The sequence below is a fragment of the Drosophila mojavensis genome, unplaced genomic scaffold, assembly GCF_018153725.1.
Source record: "Drosophila mojavensis isolate 15081-1352.22 unplaced genomic scaffold, ASM1815372v1 contig_74, whole genome shotgun sequence".
NCBI lineage: Eukaryota > Metazoa > Arthropoda > Insecta > Diptera > Drosophilidae > Drosophila > Drosophila mojavensis.
Window position 1 is genome coordinate 20,381,697 of NW_025318899.1, and position 24,558 is coordinate 20,406,254.

At 34.6% G+C, this 24,558-nt stretch overlaps 2 protein-coding genes and 1 long non-coding RNA gene across 6 annotated transcripts; 2 read left to right on the top strand and 1 right to left on the bottom strand.

Moving 5' to 3' along the window:
• On the bottom strand, positions 1-24,309 carry LOC6583115 (galactosylgalactosylxylosylprotein 3-beta-glucuronosyltransferase P). 4 transcript variants are annotated; one of them, XM_015162745.3, is made up of 9 exons: positions 24,109-24,309; positions 23,190-23,505; positions 8,413-8,457; positions 7,846-8,331; positions 6,190-6,690; positions 2,614-2,800; positions 2,378-2,535; positions 939-1,229; positions 1-868 (listed from the first exon to the last, which is right to left on the bottom strand). In XM_015162745.3, exons 4-9 carry the CDS (start codon positions 8,041-8,043, stop codon positions 755-757), a joined length of 1,449 nt encoding a protein of 482 aa, XP_015018231.1. In that variant the 5' UTR covers positions 8,044-8,331; positions 8,413-8,457; positions 23,190-23,505; positions 24,109-24,309; the 3' UTR covers positions 1-754. The 4 variants fall into 4 exon arrangements, with proteins under 4 accessions (XP_015018231.1, XP_002008793.2, XP_015018232.1 ...); XM_002008757.4 differs by having other exon boundaries at positions 24,103-24,309; XM_015162746.3 differs by lacking the exon at positions 6,190-6,690.
• On the top strand, positions 5,497-6,252 carry LOC116804330. Its single transcript, XR_004364289.2, has 3 exons — positions 5,497-5,819; positions 5,916-6,059; positions 6,162-6,252. It is a non-coding gene; the product is annotated as an uncharacterized LOC116804330 (long non-coding RNA).
• On the top strand, positions 9,105-11,422 carry LOC26527895. Its single transcript, XM_015162747.3, has 2 exons — positions 9,105-9,449; positions 10,748-11,422. Exon 2 carries the CDS (start codon positions 10,858-10,860, stop codon positions 11,320-11,322), a length of 465 nt encoding a protein of 154 aa, XP_015018233.1. The 5' UTR covers positions 9,105-9,449; positions 10,748-10,857; the 3' UTR covers positions 11,323-11,422.
• Positions 24,310-24,558: the final 249 nt, after the last annotated feature.

The following is a 24,558-nucleotide window of genomic DNA, read 5'->3' on the forward strand; positions in this document are numbered from 1 at the left end:
TTTGAGTAAATAATATTTAAATAATATCATAAATCAATGTACAACATATACATAAATCAAGGAATTGCAATCAACTTTAGTTAAGTTAAACAAAATTGGAATTTTAGGAACAGAAACCATAAAGTGTATATTGTTGTCTGAGTGTTTTGTTTTCAACGAATTATCATATTTGGATTGCAGAACGTGGAACCTTATCAACTAAAGCTTAAACATAGAGGCTGTTGTCTTTCATAAAGTAATGCACTTAAATACTTTTTCGCTTATCAAAAAATTGGCCTAAGCCTCGCTTCGTGTGTATTGCAAATCTGTACAATATATATATATATATACAAATACATATATATGTATATTATAATAATATAGTTTAGGTTGAGGACATTATAAAATACAATACTAAAGGTATTTAGTGTGTGCAGCTGTAACCAATAGAGGCCTTGGCCATATCTTCAAATATCGTATAAACTTGTGCGCTTAGAGCCTAACTAAGTTACATTAATATGTATATGCGTCTATATCTGCTCATCATTTACAGGGTATATATACTCTGTGCAAAACTAACGATAGTCGATATTCGTGTATATATATAAAGAGGGACGACTTCAACACAGGATTGTACCTGTACAACTGGTTCGAAGTCGCGGACACTTTGTGAGCTCACTCGCTGCGTACACAATCGTATTCGCATATATAATACCTATCTAAGGCTAACTACTACACTTGGACAAACTGGGGGCTCCTGCTTCTGCTCCTGCTCCTACGGTCGCACCAGCCACTTCTCAATGAAAGCCAAATTCGTGTTCGCGTAGCGCGTCGCATTGAACGGCTGGGCGGGTGGATTCTTTTTCGTTTGCGTATGCCAGGTGAGTATCTGGAAAGAGCAAGCGATAAATGTAGCAAGTGCATTTAGTTAGTTATGTAACAGCTTATATCATACTTACATCCCGGCATTCGTCGGCGAGCAGCTCGATTTCGCTATTCTGCAACGGCGCCAGGCTGCGCAGAAAGCCATCCTCCTCGTAGCCCGGCTTGAAGGGCATCTTTGCGTTTGGCCGCTCGTGCAGGAACTTCACACTCACCGCAAACCCAGCCATATCGACGGGATACTTGCGCCCCCCTATCCAGCCGTCGTAGTAGCCATCCAGCTTGCCCTCACGTATGATGGGACTGCTGACACCCGTTTTGGTTACCAAGCCCACGGGCCACATGGACACCTTTTTGGTGTAGCGCATCTGTAAGTATATTTTGGTTGAATAAGTATAAGCAAGTGAGGAACTTCCTCATGATGTATTCATATATTTAATAAAAAATGATTACTTTTCAATAATACTGAAATTAATTGAGCTGAAGTATTGGAACTACATTTCCTTGGGTTGGTAGACATCCTATAGGTAACTAAATTGTTTTAGGCAATATTTTTTCAGCCTGTTTTGAAAAGGACAATAATTGAACAAAAACACGCAACAGGCTATTTCTAATTTCTAATTGAACATCAGAAATTATAATTCTCTCGAAACGCCTTTATATGTTGTGACAAACTGTAACTAGAGCATTAAAATGTGAAGACGTGAGACTCAAATGAATGAATTGCCTTGCTAGCACTGCTTTTCAGATATACATATATACTTTTATATACTCAAATCAAACTCTGTTCATTCTCTAGTAACAATCATTACAAAACGTCACAGGCAGAAATATGCTCAAGACTCGGTGGCATATGCTCGACACAGACTCTCATTCCTCGCCTTCACTGTCAATTTAATTTGGGATCCGATACAGCCGCTACTACTTCCTGGGCAATCAGCCGTGCATAGTCATGATATTACAGCATGTGTTTTCAGACAAAGGCTTCATTTGCCGGTTGATTGCTCTATGACAGGTGAATTATTAGCATGTATATATTTTTTGATTTACTCAATCGAAAGGCAAAAGATAGATACCGAGAAATTCAAGGATCGATGTAAACAAAAACATAATACATGGACAATATAGTCGACCCTCTGAAATCCATTTTACTATATACGGCAAAAGCAACATACAAAACTACAGCTCAATTTGTTACATAAGGGTGGAAAAGAAGTGTAAATTTTCAATTTGCTGTATAGCTAGCGCCTTTCTATGCGGTTCTCAATGCAATTGACAATATTTATTCAGTCTATCTTTAATAACACAATAGTATAAATTAATAATATATAAGAATGTATATCAGGTAAGTAGGGATCTGTTTCTTTTTCCCTCTCTCTCCCTCTCTCCCTGTCTCCCTGTCACCCTTACCTATCAACAACTCGTGCATTACATAATAATATTTAGCTTATTTCTAGTTCAAAGGCAATTCAAGTGCATTTAATTTATGTATTTAGCCATAATGGCCTTTACACACCTGTTCAAATATGTTAACATCGTAGGTGTTATCATCGTCTGCAAAATACAGTACGCCCTCGCTGGCATTGGCGCGCAAATAGTCGAGTCCACGATTCCTATTGGAGACACCGCGGGGCTTGGCCTTCTTGGTGTGCTTATACTGCTCGGGCATGGGCGCTGAAGGGGTGCCAGAAGGGGGCGTTAATATGCGGCAAAGGGACGTCAGACCTTTAGGTTGTTAGTGGCAATACTCACCGACCAGGTACTCGTAGGGCACGCCAATGCGGTCCAGGGTGTGGGCGACCAAAGGGTTTGTCTTGTTCGCATCCTCGATGACCAGCCAGAGCAGGTTGAGCACATGCTTCAGCGTGTAGCCGAGTCGCGTCAGCTCCGCCAGCTGTTCGGGGCGTCGATAAGTGGGCGTGATGATGTACAATGGCGGCTAAGATGGGCAAGAGTTGAGATATTAACATAATTCCATCAAGGCTCTATACTCTATTATCTATTATAATATATAATATATTTATAAGCGTGTCAGTGGAATATGTGTGTGTGTGTCTCTCTCTCTCTTTCTGTGTATGTGTGTGTGTGTGTGGGTGTTTACATGCGTAACGCGGCGTGAGCTCCCGCTTTATGAGCAATTATGCAAATTAATCCACAGGCTAGCAGTTAACTAGTTGAATAGTTGGAACTAGTTGACCGGGTTTAGCTGCGTGTTGGATAACCCGCTGTACTTTAAGCAGGCCACTCAAATGCCGCACACACAGCCACACAGACTCACTCACTCACTCACACATACACACACACACACACACACACAGCTGGTGCTGCTGCTGCTGCTGTTGGTGTGTCAAATAAATATAGACGTAGCGCACTTTGCAAATTGTCCATTGTTGACACACAAAAATGCATTCAAATTTATTTGAAAAAATAAACAAAGACATTCAAATAAATAAAAGGGCACTGAAGCAGAGAAAACCAATTCAGAAAACTAAAAAAAAAAAATAATAATAATAATAATAATAATAATAATAAAAAATCAGAAAAACTATATTATAATAGAATTGCATGTAAAGTAGTTGCTGCTGAGAATGTGGCACACACAATTTGCATTTCAGCAACGAGAGCACACCAAGTTCATGTCCTAAGCTCTACTATATATTACTTGATATTGGATGCCAGCATAGCAGCTGGCCTAGTAAGTGAATTTGCTGCTACGGTAGCACTATCATTTATTTGATTATCATTGATTATAATTTGAATTTATGGTAATGACTACTATATCATTTTATCACTATTATTATCAATATTAATGGGATTAGATAGGAATGCTAATATAATAAATATAATATTATATTATATAATATTTTATTTGTATCTAATTATTACTAGCATTGTTATTTCTATGATTATTTTCATGGTTATTCAAAACAATTATGATTATAAGATAATCATATTATTCATTAGTATTAATTTTCTTTTTTTATTGTTTTTTTTTTTTTTTTTTTTTTTTAAATGCATGAAATTATTTGTAATCATTCATTATTTTAATATTATTTCGATTTTTAATGAAATTTATTATTCATTATTATTAGTATTACCATCATCATTCACTTTCTATTACTATTATTATTATTATTTTTAATTCATTGTGATTATCATCACCATTTGCATTATCATTAGCATCCGTTTTCTTACTCTGCTTGTGTTTATCAAAGTTATTACTTATTATCCTTAGTATATCATTATCATTATCATTACCATTATGTCATTTTCCTCATCATTCAATAATCTACTTTAAAATTTTAGTTAGGTCTACTATATCCGCAGCTATTTGATATTGAAACAATTCTCCAAGCAATGGAACCTGCCTTTGACATTGACTGTATAATACACATAGGTACACATGCATACACACACATATGCATCCACACATATGTACGTATATAGTTACTAACAGCGAGAAACCCACAAATGCACGAATCTTTTTCAATTGCCTTGCATTTAGAATGCATTTTGCAATCTGGATCATCATTGTGGGACCTCTCTACCCTACACCTCAACACCCTTCGCCCGGCCACTATCCAGAACTGGAACACGCCTCGGCTTGGTGCCATTCAATGGCGCACTGCTGTTGCTGTTGTTGTTGTACGCGGTTTCGGCTTTTGGGTTTCAATGGGCAATGAGCAATTTATAAATTAGACTCATGCAAATTTCATACCAAGAATCTGTTTGTTTGCATATTATTTATAATTCGGTAGGCGTGCGAGTGCCATCTGATATAATATGGCAGCTGATTAACCCAGAAAACCACACTGCTGCTGCTACTGCCTGCAGTTTGTAGAACATGCGACTGGTTAAACAAATAAAGCAATTTCCATTGCCACATTAGGCACGGATATAGCCAGAAAGATAAATTAATGGATACGAGTCGACCACTTATGAAACGGATTATTAACTCATGCTTAACAACAATTAGAGCAAAGCAAACAAAACGAAATTTGTGTGCTCATCAGTTGAGGACACAGCTAATGAGTTTTCTAATGTATCTATGACTACATACATATTTAGTATGCATGTTTAGAAAGGACATTCGCTTGGAGACACACACACATGCACACACAGACAACATCAATCAATCCATTTAGATGTGCGTACGCTTCTAGACAGAGCTGCACGTACATAAATTATATTTTGCAAACTCATCTGTCTAAGTAGATACAGAAGTACCTATGGAATATAGTATCAGCACACAGTCATCATCATCATCATTATCATAATTATATTTGCGCTGCAAAGGCGATTAATCAGTTTAAGGATTGTTGCTAAATGTTCAGGAAAAAAGCCGTAAGAGCTGAGGAAACTACATCTGTATATCATACAGGTACAGCAATAATAATACAGTCGAGTCCCGATAATTCGAATGTTTCGATTCAAATTATCGAGAACGAATTTTTTCAAGGGGATAGAATTTTTTCAATTTATAGCGATTTTCGGAGTACAAATTATTGATACTCAACTGTATTAATAATAATTTAAAAAATATAGAGCTACCTATAAAATAAATATTTAATATTCGATATGAAATTTTGTATACAAAATATAAGCTAAATATTATGAAAATTGGAATTTTAGATCTTTTAAATTTATTCCAAAAATATATTTGTCAGTTGAAACTCAATATTTCGATATTTCGATAAATTTCAAACAGGCACAAAAGTATAACGGAATTCCCCGCCCTGGCAAAACGATGTAAACTTCAATGTAACGTTAGCTTTAGCAACGCCCAATGCAGCGCCCGCCCCAAGTACTCTACCCTATACACTCAGTTGCAGTTGGGTTGACTTAAAAAAGCAATTAAGAAAATTGGAAAATAGTTAAAGTTAAAGCAAGAAACAGAAACAAACAAAATGCACAGACAGCTGCAAGAAATTTTACAAGTGCAAAAATTCCCATTAAAAGTGAGTAGAAGTAATATACGTATACATATATATGTAGATATACATACCTATATTTATGTATGTATACATATACTAAACTATTTACATGTACTCTAGACTGAAAGACAAACATAGAGAAGGAGCAATAGTAGAATGCGAAGAGACTGTGTAATTTAGTTAAATGTGCACCAGGAACAAGCAACACGAAAAAAGCAAGCAAAGAACTGAATAAAAAACAAAATGTTATGAAATATGTTTTAAGTAGGTGTGACTTAAAGTTAATATTTAATATTAAGTTAGTGAATTTTATATACACATATACATATACATATACATATACATATATATAAACTCCTTTGTTAGAGACAAGAATGGTTAAAGGAATATTTACGGGCTCGGAGACGGCAACAAATCGTGAACGAATTTTATGAGCGGCTTTTCCCATTAAATTGTGGGCGTGGCTGGATTGGGTTATTGGTGTTTTTAGTTTATCAATTGATGTTGTTGTTGTTGTTGGTGCAGTTGGTACTGTTGCAGCAACTGTTGTTGTTGTAGTTGTCGTAGTTGTTGTTGTTGTTGTTGTTGTGGAGATGCTTTTGAGATTGCCGTTGGATGACAATGTCTGTGGCAATGAAACCGTCGAAGAAACAGACGCACCAGAGCTAGACGCGGATGCTGCTGCTGCTGAGGAGGCGGAGGCTGAGGCAGAGGCTGAGGCAGAGGCGGAAGAGTCTGTCGTATTTGGTCCATGCACCCGTACCTGTCCATTCACCTGTATCTGTTCTACTCCCATTGTGCCATTAATGACGGAGCTATTTGGCATGGGCGCCCACAAATATGAAGCGATGTATGAAGATGATGGTAATGATGTCTTTTCTGGATGCTGCATAGACTGTATTGATGCACATTGGATGTTGTGTTGGAGTTAGGCATGGTGATTAAGAACAAGAACAAAAGACACATTTGTATATATATATGAGATTGACGGCTGAATGAATAGATATTACAAACTATAAAAATAGGTATTCCTAGGGAACTACGTGAATAACTAATGAAATATTGATATAAAACTGGATTAAATACATTTAATTATTTGTATAGCATACGTGTTTTCTAAATTTTTTTTTCTTGACAGTATAAAAACATTCCTAGCAATATTTGGAATATTTCAATATATTCCATTTGCAAAGATCGTCTTATTATTATCATAGAAGAACATTTGTTAAAAGGCTTTGCTGTTTAAAGTTATTTATTTCTTTCTCTCTAAAGCAAGAATTAGCTCTTTTGAATAGAAATGGAAATATCCTACTGTGAATTTTTCCTCTATATAAAAATTAACATTATACCAATTTAATACTTAAATTAACATTAGCCTAATATATTAGATGTCGAAAAGAGCATTTTGAGAAGAGAGAAGCACTACAAAGCGCGAGATGCAGAGCATTTTGTTATTTGCAATGCACTCTTCAATTTCTAAAATGTTGACCTTAAATTTGTAGAGTTTCTTTTGAGGTGATCTACAATAAATTATATAAAGGAAGCCCATAACTCATCCTTTCATCTCTATACAATATACTTGAGCTAGTTCAATATTTCAAATAGGGCTTAGCTTGATAATATTTTGTGCCTTTCATTAATATTTTTAAATAATACAAATAAAATTTACCCAGGCCTTTACCCATATTAATTCCAAGTGAGTTCTCTCTTGTCAAGCATGCAATCTTTAATTACCTACTTAATATATGAGTGGATGCAATCAAAGTGCGCAGTTCTACTCAATCAACTAGACGGTGCATCTATATAAATATTATATCTATCTACTGGTCATTTTCGACTTGAGTTGATTGTACTACTCAGTTCTCAGGAACTTATCAATGGCGCATAGAACATGAGAAACCGTTTGACGCTGATTCTTATCAATAGAGTTATCTACAACATCTCTGTCTCTCTCTCTCTGTCTTTCCCTGTATCATTCTCTGTCTTGCATCTTTCTCTATATATATATTTAGAACTTTCCATCAATTTGACAGAGAGTTAGATCACTCACCTTGACGACCTCGTTGGCCGTGAGTGGCTGTCGGGACAAATGATATTGATAGAGCACCATATAGATGCAGGTCGTGGCTACGAATATGGTCAGGTACATTTTAATGGATTTTCCCAGTGCCATTTTGTTGCTGAGACTTCCAGTCATTTTGTTGTTGTTGCTGTTGCTGTTTCTGTTGTGTGTGTGTGTATTATTCATCTAGTACTTATTCTTCTTCTTCTTGTTGTGTTGTTGTTTCTTGCGTGTTGGTTTTGTCACTCTTCTTTGGTATTTTGATTTCATTCGTTTGGTTTTGATTGCAACTTTTCAATACTATAATTATTTTCGTCTTTTGCTTTATGCATAATTTGCTTTACAAGCATTATTCTCTATATACGTACATATTTTAATACATATGTACATACTATATAGTTCTTAACACCTTTTGATTGTTCTACGCTGTGGGCGGCCGATTGGGGACATGGCTAGCCGACTTTGCGGTATTATCTAAAATGCAATTCAAACAGTTTACTTAATTATATTATTCCATTTTCTGATTTCTTTATTCCCTTATTCTACTAAACTTACATTTATTGCGGGCTTTGCCATAATTCTATTTAGTCGCTAGAGCACCTGCAAAAAGAGAGCAAGAAATTTTCAATTATTATTTGAGAATCAATTATAGAAGAGCAAAACAAATATCATATATAATTATATTTTATTTTATAATTAATATGATAAATGACGTATTTAAATGCTACATACATAAATGCTAAAAATATATTGCAGACATAAGAATCATTTCAACATTTAAATTGACAGCTGCTCAACAGATAATGTTATCGAACGCACGGATTTATACATAATATATAATAAACAAGCAACAACATGAAGACTTTCCCAACTAGACGATACCCTATAGCCTGATCAGATCCTCTGCATACATTTTGAGCTTTTTACTATGCAATACTTCAGTTATTGATGTTAGAATTTCATTATATTTATTTAGTACTGGAACATGACCTTGAAATTTAATGTGTCAAACTTTCTATTATGAATATAAAAAACATCAATTTTTAGTTCTACAAACAATATCAATTTATTAATATAATATATATGTACTTGTTTATATATCTATTCTATTCTATTCTATTCTATACATTAGATGTCTATCGATATCTTAGTCCAAAAATTAGTTTATATTTCAAGTCTCTAGCTCTTGCAGATGATGAGCTCTTTTATTTGTAAAGGCAAGCAAAGGGAGAAGTATTTTGCATTTTATTTTATGCTAAAGTCTAAAGTATTTTCTGATTTGTCATTCCTACCCTGCAAAATAACAAAAGTTCAGGGTATAAAGAGAAAATTTCAATAAATTTAATTTCGAATTAAAGTCGCGGCGGCAAGTGAAGGTCAACAGAAAATGGCTTAATAATCAATATATCAAACGGGGCAAATATTTGTTCAACTGGGCTAATTATGCTTTGCAATTGCGAAGTAGGCGACGCCGTTTGCTTCATCGATAAGTGACAGAAAATTGAATGTCAAACAAACATTGTGAATGTCAAAGTCTTGTTGCTCCTCTAATTGATTGGCACGTGAATTCATAAGGAAAAATCTTTGGCAAGGTAAGAGTTACCATAAATTTATATAGCTATATGCAACAGAATAGCGATACCTACAACAATTCTCTACATACTCTTAAATTACTTGACAAGCCTGTTCAGGGAATTGTCAGTTAAAACTTTCCGAAGTTGCAGCTGTGCAGCAAACATCATACTGAACATTCATGTTTATTGCATTTTTAGCGCTAATGCAAGCATTTAACTAAATGCTTATCGCGAGCATTAGCAGCTGCTCCCAACTGGCAGCCACTTTGATTGCATTATGCGATTGGTGCTAGCTGTAGGGCTGTAGGGCATTAAAGCTGCCATAGACTGCGTGGCCACGTCAGCACAATGTGCGGAAGTTCAATTTGTGTTGAGCTTATAAACCCTGCAAGTAACTAAGCTGTGAGGGTTTCGTAAATTTGAACACTTTCATATTAATTAATGTGAGACATTTTATTTAGTTGTTACATCACTAAAGAATATTTCGAAATTCAATTTAAATTCGAGTTATTAACATTGAAAGCTGTAAATAATATTAATATTCATATATACATGTAACATACCGTCATTATATAAAAACTTTGTCTAATCATATTAGATTTTTATTAGATTTGCATATAGTTATAATGTAAACCAATATATAATAATATTATTAAGTTATTATTTTGTATTTTAATATATAATAATAAACATTTCTGTCTCTATTGTAAATCATATCAGCCATGGTTAACACTTCTTCAGTAATATTTTCCTCAATTTAAGCTGTATTTAGCAACTCCCAATGTTCCTCTTTCGTTTTGTTTTCCACTCTTACTCCTCCAATTATAAGTGGGCGTGGCAGTCAGCAGCTTGCTCGCGTGCTAAAGCGTTTTAAAAACCATTTCGCCCGTTGTGCTGATATTAAAGTTCAATGGCCAATTTTAAAATTGTTTTATTTTGCTGCGCTTTGCATTCCATCGGCTAAACTTGGGCGCCGCTCTTGTATATGCTTCAAAAGAGGTTCACGAGGCGAGTATAAGCAAGTACATATATATATATATATATATATATATATATATGTATATATATAAGTATATCTCTATAGCTGTATCCCAGTAGAGCCAAAAAGCGTTCAGTCTTTAGACTTTAACAAAGTTATTCAAGTGGTTTTTCTATATACGAAATTTTAGACAATAGAATGTAGAAATAGCTAGCTTATATATATATATTTTAACAATTATATTGATGTCGGAATTCTTTGGACTGCATAATTGTATAAAATTTACTATATACACAAGTACGGTTAATGAATTTATTTATGCAAAATTTTATTATAGAAAGGCGCACGAATCTGGCGTGAAAATCTTCACAAATCATAATTGGAAAATCGTAAAGAAGTAATAAGAATTACAAAGTGATTAACATCATTATAAATAGTCTAGTGAAAATGATGTTAAACGTCATTGCGGCCCTTTTGGTGAACATCATAGCGGCAATCGTCACGACCATTTTTATGAGGATCCTCATCACGAACTATATTATGATGATGGGTGTGAATATCATTTTGAAGATGACTGCGGACATCATTCCGAACGTCATAATGTACAACATCTTGAAGATCATCATGGACATTGCTGTCGCCATCATTATTAACATAATCATGAACATAGCGCTGAGCTTCCTTATGAGAATCATAATGCAGCTCATTATGAATTTGATTATGAACGTCAATATAAATATGTTGCTGAACATTGCAACGAATATCATGATAGACTTAATGATGACCGCGATTACGAGAGTTATTATAAGCCTCCTAATGAACATACTCATGAACATTAGTTTTAATATAAAATTGAACATGATTATGACAATGAGTGTCACTAAAATGATTGCTGAACTGATAAACAATTAACAATCACAAAGTACTCTAACATTATTGTTTTAAACTTAAACTATTGTATTTTAATTTACATATTAAAAAACCAATAAAAGAAATATAAAATTTTCTATAATTTATGTTTCACTTAAGTATTACATTTTACACAATATTATTAACAACTTAAATGTTTAAAATATTTACCACTGCGCTGCACAACGACTGACCAGAAGGAGTTTCAATTTCCGACTGAAGAACTCTCGGTAAAAGCATCGTCTTTATATAGGCAGCAGTCAGTAGAATTGAGAGCAGCTCAGATCTCAGAGCTCAGAGCTCAGTAGTTCAGTAGCTCTCTACATTGAATTGCTTTCTATACATGGATCCCTTGATCACAAGCCATTTGATTTTGCAAATGTGATTTATTCTCTCTCAGAGCATATGTATATAGACATCTATAATAATATTGCTTTGAACTGGTCAAGAAACGGAATACAAGCTGTTTAAATGTGAATTTGAGTGTTTTTCCTCTCAGAGTACTAATAAAGTTATTTCACACGAAGACAGACGATCAAACGGACCTGGGCAGTTCGACTCAGTAAGTTCTATATATTTTCCTTTTATGAAATTTCTTTTCCCTTTACACTAAATATAGACATCCAACGCTTAGTAAGGATTCCTTCTAATAGCACTTGCATACAGTCGATAAAATTATTAATAAATATTCAATTTTGAGCCAACATCAAATTCAATTCTCATTTACCATCAGCCCATTACGTTTACATAAAGTGAAGAATTTAGTCTATGGAATGAAAGACAAATATGTATATTGCACAAATCTTGTATTATTTTTTGACCTGGCTTACAATTGTTGCATTTTAATGAATAAAATGGGGAACATGAAGGAAAAGCAAAACCAAAGCTTTACATAAAAACTCATTTTGCAAAACATATCGAAAACAATAAAGATGAAAACTAAGCAAAAGGCTTTTCGGAAAAAACAATTTAGTGTCAGAACTTAACCCATTTACATGACAATTCCACAAAATTACAAAAGAAACGTAACGAAGAGTCAACACACACACACACACATATAGTCACAGACACCCACATACACACACATATACACACACGCACAACGGCAGTGGCATATACATAAACAACAACAGAATGCGGCTAGATATTAAAATGTGGGCGTGGCTGTGGGCAGCGAAAATACCACAAGTGGGCGCAGAATTCTCTGTCGACAATGATAGAACGAGAGGCCAACAGAGACAGAGAAAGAGAAAGAATGAGCAACAGAGTGAGAGAAAAATAATTGAAACAGCGAAAAACTTACGACCCGGATGCCACTTTATAGCGGCATGCGAATGATGTCCTTGATAAGAGCGTCATAATTTCAGTAGAGACAAACATTTAACGAAATGTTCTTAAACATAAATCTGTAGTTAGGTTCTCATAGAAACTGTTAGTTTGAATAGAAGACATAAAATACTACTTAAGAACATCCTGAATATTCTAGAAATTAATTAATTGTGGTTATGATCTAAATAATATTAAACTAAGAAATCAATTATATTCTGATGACGTTTTCGCTGATAAGCTTTAAGAAGTACTTAAGGTTTCCAAATATAACATTTGGCAGCGCTTTCTATGAGCGATGATTTATTTATTATTTCCATTATATTTCTTATCAAGCTACGGCTTCCTTTCTATTCCTATATGTATATATCGACTTCAATAATATTTATATGTATATATTTTATAATATATTTTTTAAAAGGGTCAAAAGTAAATAAACAACTAGTTTTTCAGAACCAAATTAAAAATAATTTAAAAAATGCATTATATATAAATATTAAGAACCAATTATAGATATATAAATTTAAATATTTCTCTCTCATACTTGCACTGTTCGGATCATAATTTTGCGTAGAATTTGTACATATTTCTATATGCTTGTCTAGTAAAGTAAAAATGATCATTAAAGCATTAGTTGTTAGATTTTAATAATAATTAATCAAAATATTGAATATATATCTGAAGTTAGTAGCTAAAGTAAAAAAAAAGCAAGTTAATTCGAATTATTCACAGTTTGATTTGGGTAATAGATTAGACGTATAGATTATATAAATATTTCCATAATTTACATATTGTTTATTTATCTAATGAAATATTTCTATAATTTATATTGTATGTCTTCAAAGATTAACAAAAGTGTTCCTAAGTACTTTAGAGACACCAAAATTCAAGACGCGCTGTTAAACTTAGTCAGGCCGGCGGCAATGTGTTCTATTGCGGTCTGAAAATGTGCGGCATTCATTTGGCTTAGAGGCAAAGGACGACTTGAATAGTCCTCGCGAATTGCATTCGCAGCTCTATTATATGTAATTTACTTCACACATAATCCCGAGCACTGGCGCCCGACGAGCTTATGAAACGGCTCCACTGTGCGGCGCTGCTCAGCTGGATGACAACAATTGCGTAATATTTCTGTGTGTGTGGGCGGAGAAGGGAGAGAGGAGAGAGCACGTGCCTAGCCAGACATGAGCACAAGGAAGCAAAAAGTGAAACCGACGCATATGAAGGAGGAGCAAACTCTTTGCATGATTTGTACGTTGGCCTCGAACTCTGACCACTGCCGCGGCCCACTCGCCCGCCCAGACACCGCCGTGCCACGACTTGGCACAGAACTTATTGCATTTATCCAAAAATTCCGAGCGTCGCTTCCATTTCTGGTCCATTTGAAAATGGCTGTAAAGTCGCTGGCGAAAATCATATTTCAAATTTAATGGATTAGCAACAGCAGCAGCAGCAGCGAGAGAGGCGAGAGAATTCCATGCCCCAATAAGTTATAGTATATCAAGCACATTCATATATCAAGCAATACAGAAAAAAAAAAAAAAAAAAAAACAGTATCTGAACGTGCGGCAAATATTTTATGGCATGTTTTTCTCCACTTTTATACTCAAATAGTAATCGAAACCAAATGGAACCTGTACGAATAATGAATTATGGCTATCGTTTTATTTCTTTGGATGCGCGCACTAATCAATGCAATAAAATCAAGTCTATAATAATTTAATTAACTGCTCTGCGAGCATTCCTATCATTATCTTGAAGAATGGTATCATCTAAAATTAAAGACGTCAGGGTCAGGGTGATAAATCTAACATCGAGCTGATTAATATGCTTCACTTATTGCATTAGTCCACAAATGGATATTTAGGTATCAAATAGTTATATATTATTTCCATAGCTAACCCTTTTAGAGTTACTTTGCGATTAAATGCCCAAATCAAAGCCACAGTTCATAAAACTTATGAAAGCAAATTAATCGAACGAACCAAATAGCGATAAGCCATTAGCAATTAGCTTAATGCCGGCACAGTGGGCTCTTGACCTACTTTGGAGGAGTGGTTACAACTACATGAGACGCTGTCATTATCCCATAGATCATATGTTTGTTCCATTCAACAAAAAAAAAAAAAAAAAAAAAAAAAAAGACAAAAGAAATTCCTTCAGATGGATTACCTATTAGTCTAATCATATTTTTAATAAAAAACTGAAAATGAACTCATCATCATATATGATTTCATTCAATAATTTCACCAATTTCATTGAACATTTGTTCCACTGTAGCGAAAGGATTTTAATGATTTGTCAGCCGAACAAAGGACGACTAAAAAGCCATCATCAGTCAAAGGCACGCACAACGGCATATGGGCGACTCACAAAATGTGGCCCGCCTTCGAGCCATAATGTGGCAACTGTTGCGCCTCTTCCCGCCCCACACATAATTTGGCTGGGTGTGGCAAAAACTCGGAATCGAAAGGCACAAACTTAACGAGGCAACAGTTTAAGAAAGTTGTTCAAAAATAGGTGTGAAATATTGCCGATAACAAATTTCCACCTTTGAACATATACATATACCTATAGCTATATGTGTATTTAGATATAATTAGACTACCATTTAATACTTTTTAGTGCGTCATGTATATTTCCCCATTTATTTAAGTTTTCAATCAATGTCGAGCCCATTCAATTCTTATCTGGGCTAGGGATAGGCCTTTATAAGACCCCAAAAACTGTCAAACGATTTTTAATAAGTGTTGATCTAGTAGGGATTTTCCCAGCCCATTAAAATTTTGCTATCACAAGCAATCAATATCAGACATATGTCATCTATATAAAATATATGTTTGCTTAAAACAATTTGTTATATTCAACTATATTATATAGGTCAACTGAAGTTAGATAAGAAACAAGCAATAATGCCCTAGTGGAGGACTACAATATCCCCTGATCCCCTCGAAGAAGTGATAAACCATCCATTATATAATGAACAAAGCATGCAAAACTAATTGCCATTTTCTAGCCCTTATACTGGTTTCCATATTTCATACAGATTTCCGATTTTCAGTGCGTTCAGAGCGTGAAAAAAATCAGTAAATGACTTTTTTATCATAAAGTTTTGAGCTCATTAAAAAAAACAGTAAACTATTTTCGCAATTTGTATATCTACAAAAGAAAACAAGGAGGCTAGACATAAGACCCATTACGATAAGAATGTTTCATGTTTAGAGAAATATATATGTATAATATGTATGTACATGTGCTGCTTATAAGATATATAAGTAGCATGTAGATAAATAAGTACATATGTTTACTATACAGGAATGCACATAAGTCAGATACTATAGAAAAATTAGCTTACTTAATATACGATATTGTATATATACATATATCTAAACAATATTATATCGTGTAATGTAAACCACGTATACATTATATATAAACGATATTATGTACCATTTAAGCTAGCTATATAATTAGTTATATAGTTATAGAGAGGTATATAGTAATATAGTCAAATGCAAAATACATATATATATATATATAATATGTGTATGAGTGCTATATAATAGCATACATATTGTAGAATGAAGGCTTCTATTGTGAGGCGACTCTTTTAGATAGAGATATATGTATATAGCAGCTTGTATAGATTAAGTCTGCTTATATCAATTATTATATATTTATATAAGTATAAATTAACAATATAACATATAGTGGAATACCGTATATGCTTGTCTACGAAATGAGGCTTAAGCTATTAGCAATCGTTTGCTACGGAATGGGTTTGGATACTTTACATATACATACGTAGCATATATGGAGTATTGCCTTGCCCGATAACCATAAATATAGTATGTGCTATAAGTTAGGGTTTCGTTTGGCTTCCAGTTGAGTTGTTTTGCTAGTTGTTGTCCGACTCGGTTTGTATTCTATGCTTGTTCTGCTTGAACAGCATAAATAGCATTTTAATATATATATATTTTTATCTACATGTAACTGGGAATACAATATACACATACATCTTATATATACATATATTGTATATACTATTGTACAATGAAGCGGAAGTAACGATCTGATTGTGGTTTTACTCCACATACTCGCTGTATACATGTGTATATATATGTATATACATCATATCAGCAGTTGCTCTTGTTGTTGCAAGTGTAAAATATTAGCATACTGCAACAAACGGACTCAGCTTGAGGGAGAGAATTTTTAGCTAGCAAAGATAATGGCATGGAGCCGAAACGTAGAGCTGAAATTCGTGCAAAATTTGAGATATATATGGGTAAAAGTTATGTATGTATATGTATGAATTATATATACAATCTTAACTTGGGGTTATTCAACTGGCCTACGAAAAAGATTTATGTTACTTTAAATGTATCAAATGTTTCTGTCATATGATTCATTTTATAACATACTTTTGTATTATATATTACTCTGGTGTCGATCTATAGTTACATGACAATTTTTAGTTCATTTTATATAGAGCATATGTAAGTATTTTCTCTATTATTTTTACCTATTAGTTCTTTTCTTATCCAAAGAATAAAATGAATTTTCTACACAACTCTCTACCTAGATCATACTTTATGTAGTTCGCTTCAATCTATCGTACAAAAAATATATGAAATATTAGACAAATATTGATTTCTACAATACTTCTAGTGATCGCTTAAGGGTGAAATGCATTTGACGTATCAGACTTCTGAACTGTCGCTGTTGCCCCTTGATTTTTCTTGATGCAGTCAAGTGGGCTGCGGCAGAGAATTAAGGGATCAAAGAGTATGCCCAACGACGAAACGATCGAAAATGGCGCCATATGAAAATCACTTGTACCCGATGTTCCACTTACACACCGTGGGAAAATATTTTCCAAAACTTGAGCCTAGGTGTAGGGTATTCTTACTCGTCAAAGATCATCGTTATAGTTCATTCATTTGGTCTTTTGAGCCTCTCTCAGTATCCCCAACCACTCTCAAAGAAGAAGAGCAGTTCAGCATCGATCGACGTAGCTCGCTCGTCTGATATATTCTCCCTCGTTCAATTAAATTTTCCTTCAGCTCAGTTCTCAACTACACTAATTTAACTATAATAATTTTAGGTATACCCTGCAAGCCTCTTTTATTTATGCAAAATAATCTCTAATCTTTGGCACCTTCTATTCAAGTGCTTTTCTATTGCATTTTCATTGCTGCAAATGTTCAAGGACTTTTCTACTGTTAAGTTTTATTGCAACTTTCTTAGATAATCGATTTTGTGCTGCCAAAATCTTTGCTAGCACAATGCCTGAAATACAAATTATAAAAGAAAATTCCATTTCCTTTGGCAACCTAAAGCCAACTCTTGCCCCTACTCAGGGCGCAAAAAGTGAAAAATTGTGAAAATTGGCAATTAAATTACAACAGAGAAGAAAAAACCAAACAGAAAACAAAACACAGACAAGCAGAGTGAGTGTGTCTGCGTGAGAGAGAGAGAGACAGAGAACAATCAGAGACAACATTGTGAGAAATTGCAATGCGGGCAGAATTCGCCTGAGGTCTCAAATCAAGGAGAGAGAAAGAGAGAGAGAGAGAGACGAGGACCCACTTGTCAGATGGCCAAGAGAAGCAAGTGCCAGCTGCATTCGAACAGAGTCCTTGAGCTGAACAGAGAGCGAGAGAAAGCGAGAGAGAGTGAGAGGGAGAGAGTGAGGCACTGGCCGCCGATGACACGAGGAAGTTGGCAGCAAACGAGTCAAGTGATTCAGCGGTATGCGAAAGCTGCAAGCAAAACAAAGACGCAAAAAATTTGAATGGCCTCCACTCTGCCCCAATGTGCCCAGCGCATGCCACAAGCCAAGAGGTTCGTATACACGGAGCACAAAATAATGTTGAATGCTAAACTAGACAAAGCGAAAGCGAAATACGCTAAAAAACAGGCTTATTATCTACATTATCCGGCGTTCTTATTCATGCGCATATTTGAATAGAAAATATTAAAATTATCATAAAAAAAAAAAAATAACAAGAATCGTATAGAAAATATATATATAGCTAGCCCAATATTAGAAATATCCTACACATTCATGGAAGCAGATAAAATATATTCAAATATTATCTGTAATAATATAGGTATACTCCAATAGGTCTGTCTGTCTGTATACTCCAATTATGCAGCTATCAGTAGTAAAATACCAAACATACCAAAAATTCTACTAATATTTTCTCTAATGCAAAATTTGTTTAGTAAGATAATAAAAATATGTTTAAAATATGTAACATTCAGATAATCCATAAAATTATTATATATAAAAATATTAATAAAATAATTATATTCAATCAAATCATTTTTTTTTTCATGTTTATTATTATTATTATTATTATTTTTTTTTTTTTTAATTATAGAATAGAAGAACAAGTTTCTAAGCTACGTCACACAATTAGTTTATCCAAAAGTTATACTCGTTCCACTCAAAAACATTTTTGAAATTTATAAAATTATTATTTTAAATATTTTATTTATTTATATTATTAATTAGTCACTTCGAGAGGCAACTTCTATAATCTTCTATGCTACGAACATTCACCTCATACTTATACAGTTATACTTTTATACAATCTCTATTGATATAGATCTGAATCTACTTCATACTTTTCACCCATCTAAATTTATTATACAAATGATACTCTAATGCCACATGTTTACTTCATTTTATATCCAATGCAATATTCCTTTAACTCTGCTCTCAAGAGTATTTTTTGGCCTGTCCACACACACACACACACAACAACCACATGTACTCAGCTCTAACTGAAATTAAATTTAGGTTTATTTTGTGAAAATATTGTCATTGTCTGTCCGCAATGCCAGGGCAATTTCTTGGCCTAAGTACTAGGGCCTCGGTCTGTAGTCCTTAGTCCTGGCAGGCACGCAGTTGCCATTGCTCATTCGCATAGGCACTCCAAATAGCTTTCGAAATGGCATTTTAAAAATTTAATTGCCAATGCGGGGCAGCAAGCACCAGCAGAAGAAGGGCAACAGCAGCAGGAGGAGCGTCAGAAGAAGAAGCAGAAGCAGAGAAGTGTCTGTCCAGGGCAAATTGCAAGTCAGCTCCGGGGGTTTCTGTGTCATGTTTGTCAAATTGAGTAAAGTCCTTTTCCTGCTCGCTGCTACTCGTTGTTGATATTCATGTCCAGTGCCTGCCAGCTAGTGAGCCAGCCAGTCAGCCAAGCAGCCAAGCAGCCGGCCCGTCAAAGCCATTCCATCCATTCACATCAACTCACGCAGCTGCCTGTGGCAGAAACGCACGGCAAGGGTCGGCAACTCTATGAAATGACTTGCGTGCTCAGGAAGTAGACAGACAACCCACCCGGAATCTGCCCAACCGTAACAATTTTCTGCTCCGACAAAAAAGAAGAAACTAATTCTATCTACTAACTAAAAGTTATAAATGGTTTCAATCGGATGCCTGAATTTCTAAACACATTCGTTTATACGATTAGAATTATGATGGAAGAAACGATTGGAAATAACGGAAAGTTTAATTGAAATTTTCTAAAAGGAGTCACATATGTGTATTTATATTATTTATTGGTGTGCCATAATTTATAAGAAATTCAATTAAAATACTTATAAAAATAAAAGAAAAACACATATACATAAAAAAAAAAAAAGTTTAAAATCTGATATTTTTCTTTAAAAATTTCCATTCCAAAAATTTAATTTAATATGCAAAAAGTAAATTACTTTATATCCAAGTCCAAAAATATGTATGAAAATATGAAATGATTTAAAAAAATAATCATTTAAAAAAAATCAAAAATGAATTAGAGTCTTCGTCAAAAAAAACAAATATATATATATATATAGATATGCAATTATCAAATATATTTTTATGACTCACAATAAATAGCCTTACGTATATAATAAAATATTTATATAATTTTAATTATTTTATACTTAAACTATTTCAGAAAATACAAATTGATAAAAAATAAGAGTGCAGACTTTTTAAAATGTTACTAAGCGTTTTCCAGTTCACACAACTGAAAAAATACGCGCAAAGTAATTCAAGCTGATAATTCAAAATTCAAAACGTGTTTGTAACTTAAAATTAAAAAAAAAAAAAAAAAAAAAAAAAAAAACAAAATAAAAATAAAAATGAATCATAAGGAACATACTTTATAAGACATCTACATATATGACGCATATAATAAATATAAAATATACCAAAATATATATATATTGGCGATATATCTACATACATATATTATACTTAAATATTTACCTATAATTCATTTATGTACATAGCCTATTCGAAAATTTATGACATATGTTTAAGTTGCAGGCAAAACTTTAAATCAGATAGGGAATGGAGTACAGATTTAAGCCGCTGGAAGGCTTTTTTATGGCCCTTATAATATGCAAACGTCTGCTTGGGGGAAGGCTCAATGAGCACTTGGCCTGTTGACAGGGCTGAAATCCTTCAAAAATGTGCGTGCAAAATCTACGCGTATAAAATTTATTAACAAAGTCCCCCCTGAGGTGCGCTTCAGAATGAGCGAAAGAGAGCAAGAGAAAAAGAGAGGGAGAGCTTGGGAGACACCAGAGACAGTACGCGGAAGGCTTTTCGTCGCCCTCGAGCCCCTCGGGATAGACGCAGTGCAGCAGTCGTGCGAGGGAGAGAGAGAGAAGACACCCTGTTAATGGAATTTCTATGTGTGTGTGTGTGCATATGTGTGTGAGGCCCTCGGAGGCTAGTAATTTGTGTCACGTTTTAATTTTTCACGCCGCAAAGGGCGCTCTGCAAAATATGGTAACTAACACATACAGATACACATGTGTGTGAGTGTGTGTGTGTGTGTGTGCTGGACCTCCCCTCGCTGTGATTATGACAATTAAGATTGCGTGGAGCTCATGTCTACTTTTTGTATTTTTTTTTTTTTCGCAGACCACAAAAGAGTTTAATGTTTAGCTGTATTTAAAAACTTGTTTCGTGTTCACGCGCAATTATTTTATATTTTTGTTTTTGTACTTTAATCCTTAAGCCGTGCAGTTTTTTAAAGCTAGGAATTAGGCATAGAACAAGTGAATGTAGACTTTAAGGTAGGGGGTACAAAATATAGTTGAGAAATGAAAGCAAAATGTATACAATAAATAGATCTTCTACTTGTATGCAATACTTTAATATTATGAATTTGTACCCTTATATGAGTATATCTATCACTATGCATCCATGAAAACTCTCTTTATTGTTGTTAATGCATAGGGCATGTCTATTTATCTTTTTATTAGTGTATTCTCAAGACTCTTGTGATTTCCTACTACAAATTACAGGAAACAGAACAGTTGCTTAACTATAGACGACAAATTTATATATACACATGTATAGACATGCATATATATATATATATATAGCATATGTATTCAACTCCACTGCACATAGAACATGCAATGTCTGTAAGTAACAAGTAAAGAGACACGCTCAAAAGCAGATTGTTTGCTTGGCTTGCCACAAAAGATAACAGCAAAGTACATCCCAGGACATCGTTTAAGTTATTTGAGATGTTTTTCACTCAAACATCCTTGCGGCTAAAGTCCGAGTTCTGTCAACTGCCAGCTAAGTGTCCATAAGGAACACTACAACAGAAACTGAACTGACAAAAATATCTGCAGGCGACTTTCCGCTTCTCTTTGGCAACTGCCAAAGAGCTCAGGAATTCATTTTTCCTATGTGAAATGCAGAGAAAACATTAAACTAGCTTTTAAATGTATACTATATGGAATATACAAAATAATATTTATTTTATTTTTGAGCGTAGTAAAAAGGTAGTTACTAGAAAATAAACAGATCGGCAAGAAAAAAAATATATTAAAGTAAAGGAAATTTTGTTTTGTTGCTATGAACCTTAACTAATTTCAAAATAAATATATGTATATGGTTTGTATTGCTTTATAAACCCTTTTATATGTAAAATCATAGATTGAACTGTTCTGTTTCTTTATAATTATCCCACTCATACTCATGGATCTTTGAAATTGAAATTTGCCAAATACCTTAGAATATAGAATATAGTTCACTTTCAATATTTTCAAGTAATAAGATATGAATAATAGATAAATAAATATTTCATTTTATAATAATAATGCATTAAATATTCATTCACAAATATTATATTCTAAAACTTCAATAAACGAATTTTGTTCAGTGTACTCTAAGATTAGAAATGCACTTAAAGAGAATTGTCAATATTCTGTCGAGTTGAGCATATGTTCGATGCAGTTTTATTATTAGCATCCAGTTTCTTATGTCCCGTTACACAGTTGTCGCTCCTCCATGCTTCGCTTATGCGTCCTACACTTCCCCCGCCTCTCGCCAACACTTGGCTGTGCTCAGTGTTCACGACCTGCCACCCCAATTAGCAGCTGCTTAGCTAATTTCAAGGCGGCTAAGAAACAAAAACACAGCGCTAATAGAAAATATACAGCCCTACTCCCATAAACACATGCACACACTGTCACACTCACACACACAAACTTACACACGTATGTGCACTCACCTCCAGCATTGGACGGCTCCCGAAACACGAACGTATCGCACAGTAGCGGCGACACTTTGTATGCCCTCCCTCTGTTCCATGCTCGTTAGGCGACAATTCGAGGCGAACTTTCAGTTTTAATTCGCCTGATCATTTGCCGGCTGCCAATTGGGAGTTGGCGTTGGCGTTGGCGTTGCTGGTGGCAATGCAGATGCAGTTACACCAGATAGTTACAGTTACAGTTCTTTGTTGCTGTTATTCTATATGTGATAATTTAATGTTTTTAACGGTTCTTTTTTTTGCCACGTTCGGTTTGCACGAGCTTTCGTGTTGTTTGCTACATAAAAAGGAAATTCAAATAACATAAGCTATGGCTCGTACTCTTGTTGTTGTTCATGTTGTTGCTGCTGTTGTTGTTACTGTTGCTATTGTTGCCAGAGCAACTCCGGGGCGCAAATAAACGTTGCCCAGGTGTGAGCAAAATGCGCGCCCCTTTTTGCTCCACCTCTACAACTAACAACGTGCGCGCACACAAATAGCCGAAAAGTGTAAATAAAATAGTAAAAAATGTAGGGAAGTAAAACAGGAACACAAAAAAAGTGGCAGCATAAACAACAACCACAAGAACAGCAACAACAGGAGCAGAGGCCACACGCACGCGGAACAGGAAAAAGGAAAATCGAATGAGCCGCTGTACGAAATAGTCTAGAATAGGGCAGCATGAATGAGAGAGAACGAGAGAGCGCGCAGAAGAGCCTGTGACCGAGAGGCAATGTCTGCGCTGCCAATAACAAAACTTTTGCCTTGCCCTTTTGCTGTTTTGTTTGTTTCACTTTTCACAGGATGCGGCATTTCGAGCACTTCTTATTCGATTTATGCACACACATATTTAAATTTGTTTTCAACTGCGACGCACAAACACGGATAAACGCACACTTACACACGACTGCAATGGATTGACAAGAGTTGTTGCTGTAAAATATTTGGCTATTTTTAAGGGCAACACTCCAAACGCACTTTGCGTTGTCCAGGCGCGCCAACAGCTAGGCAAGAACTAACTGTAGATGAAGAAGCGAACGGCAACATGAACGCGCCCGCGAAAACACCCGCACGTACTGTTATTCCAAATGCGACTGAGCGCAAGCAAAACGAAACGGAAACAAGAAACCGCTGCACGACGGAGCATTTACCCATTTACACTGCGCAGCAAAAGTTTATGTTTGCATATGAATAGAATTCTTATTGGAACGCATAAATGAAGAAATCCAATAAGAATTCGAATTTCTGTAAGCTTAAATGATTTGCCTATGTATAAAGATTAATATCTTAATCATAGCTTATAAATATTATTTAATTAGTCTTCTTTATATGAAAAAGGGGAGCACAAATT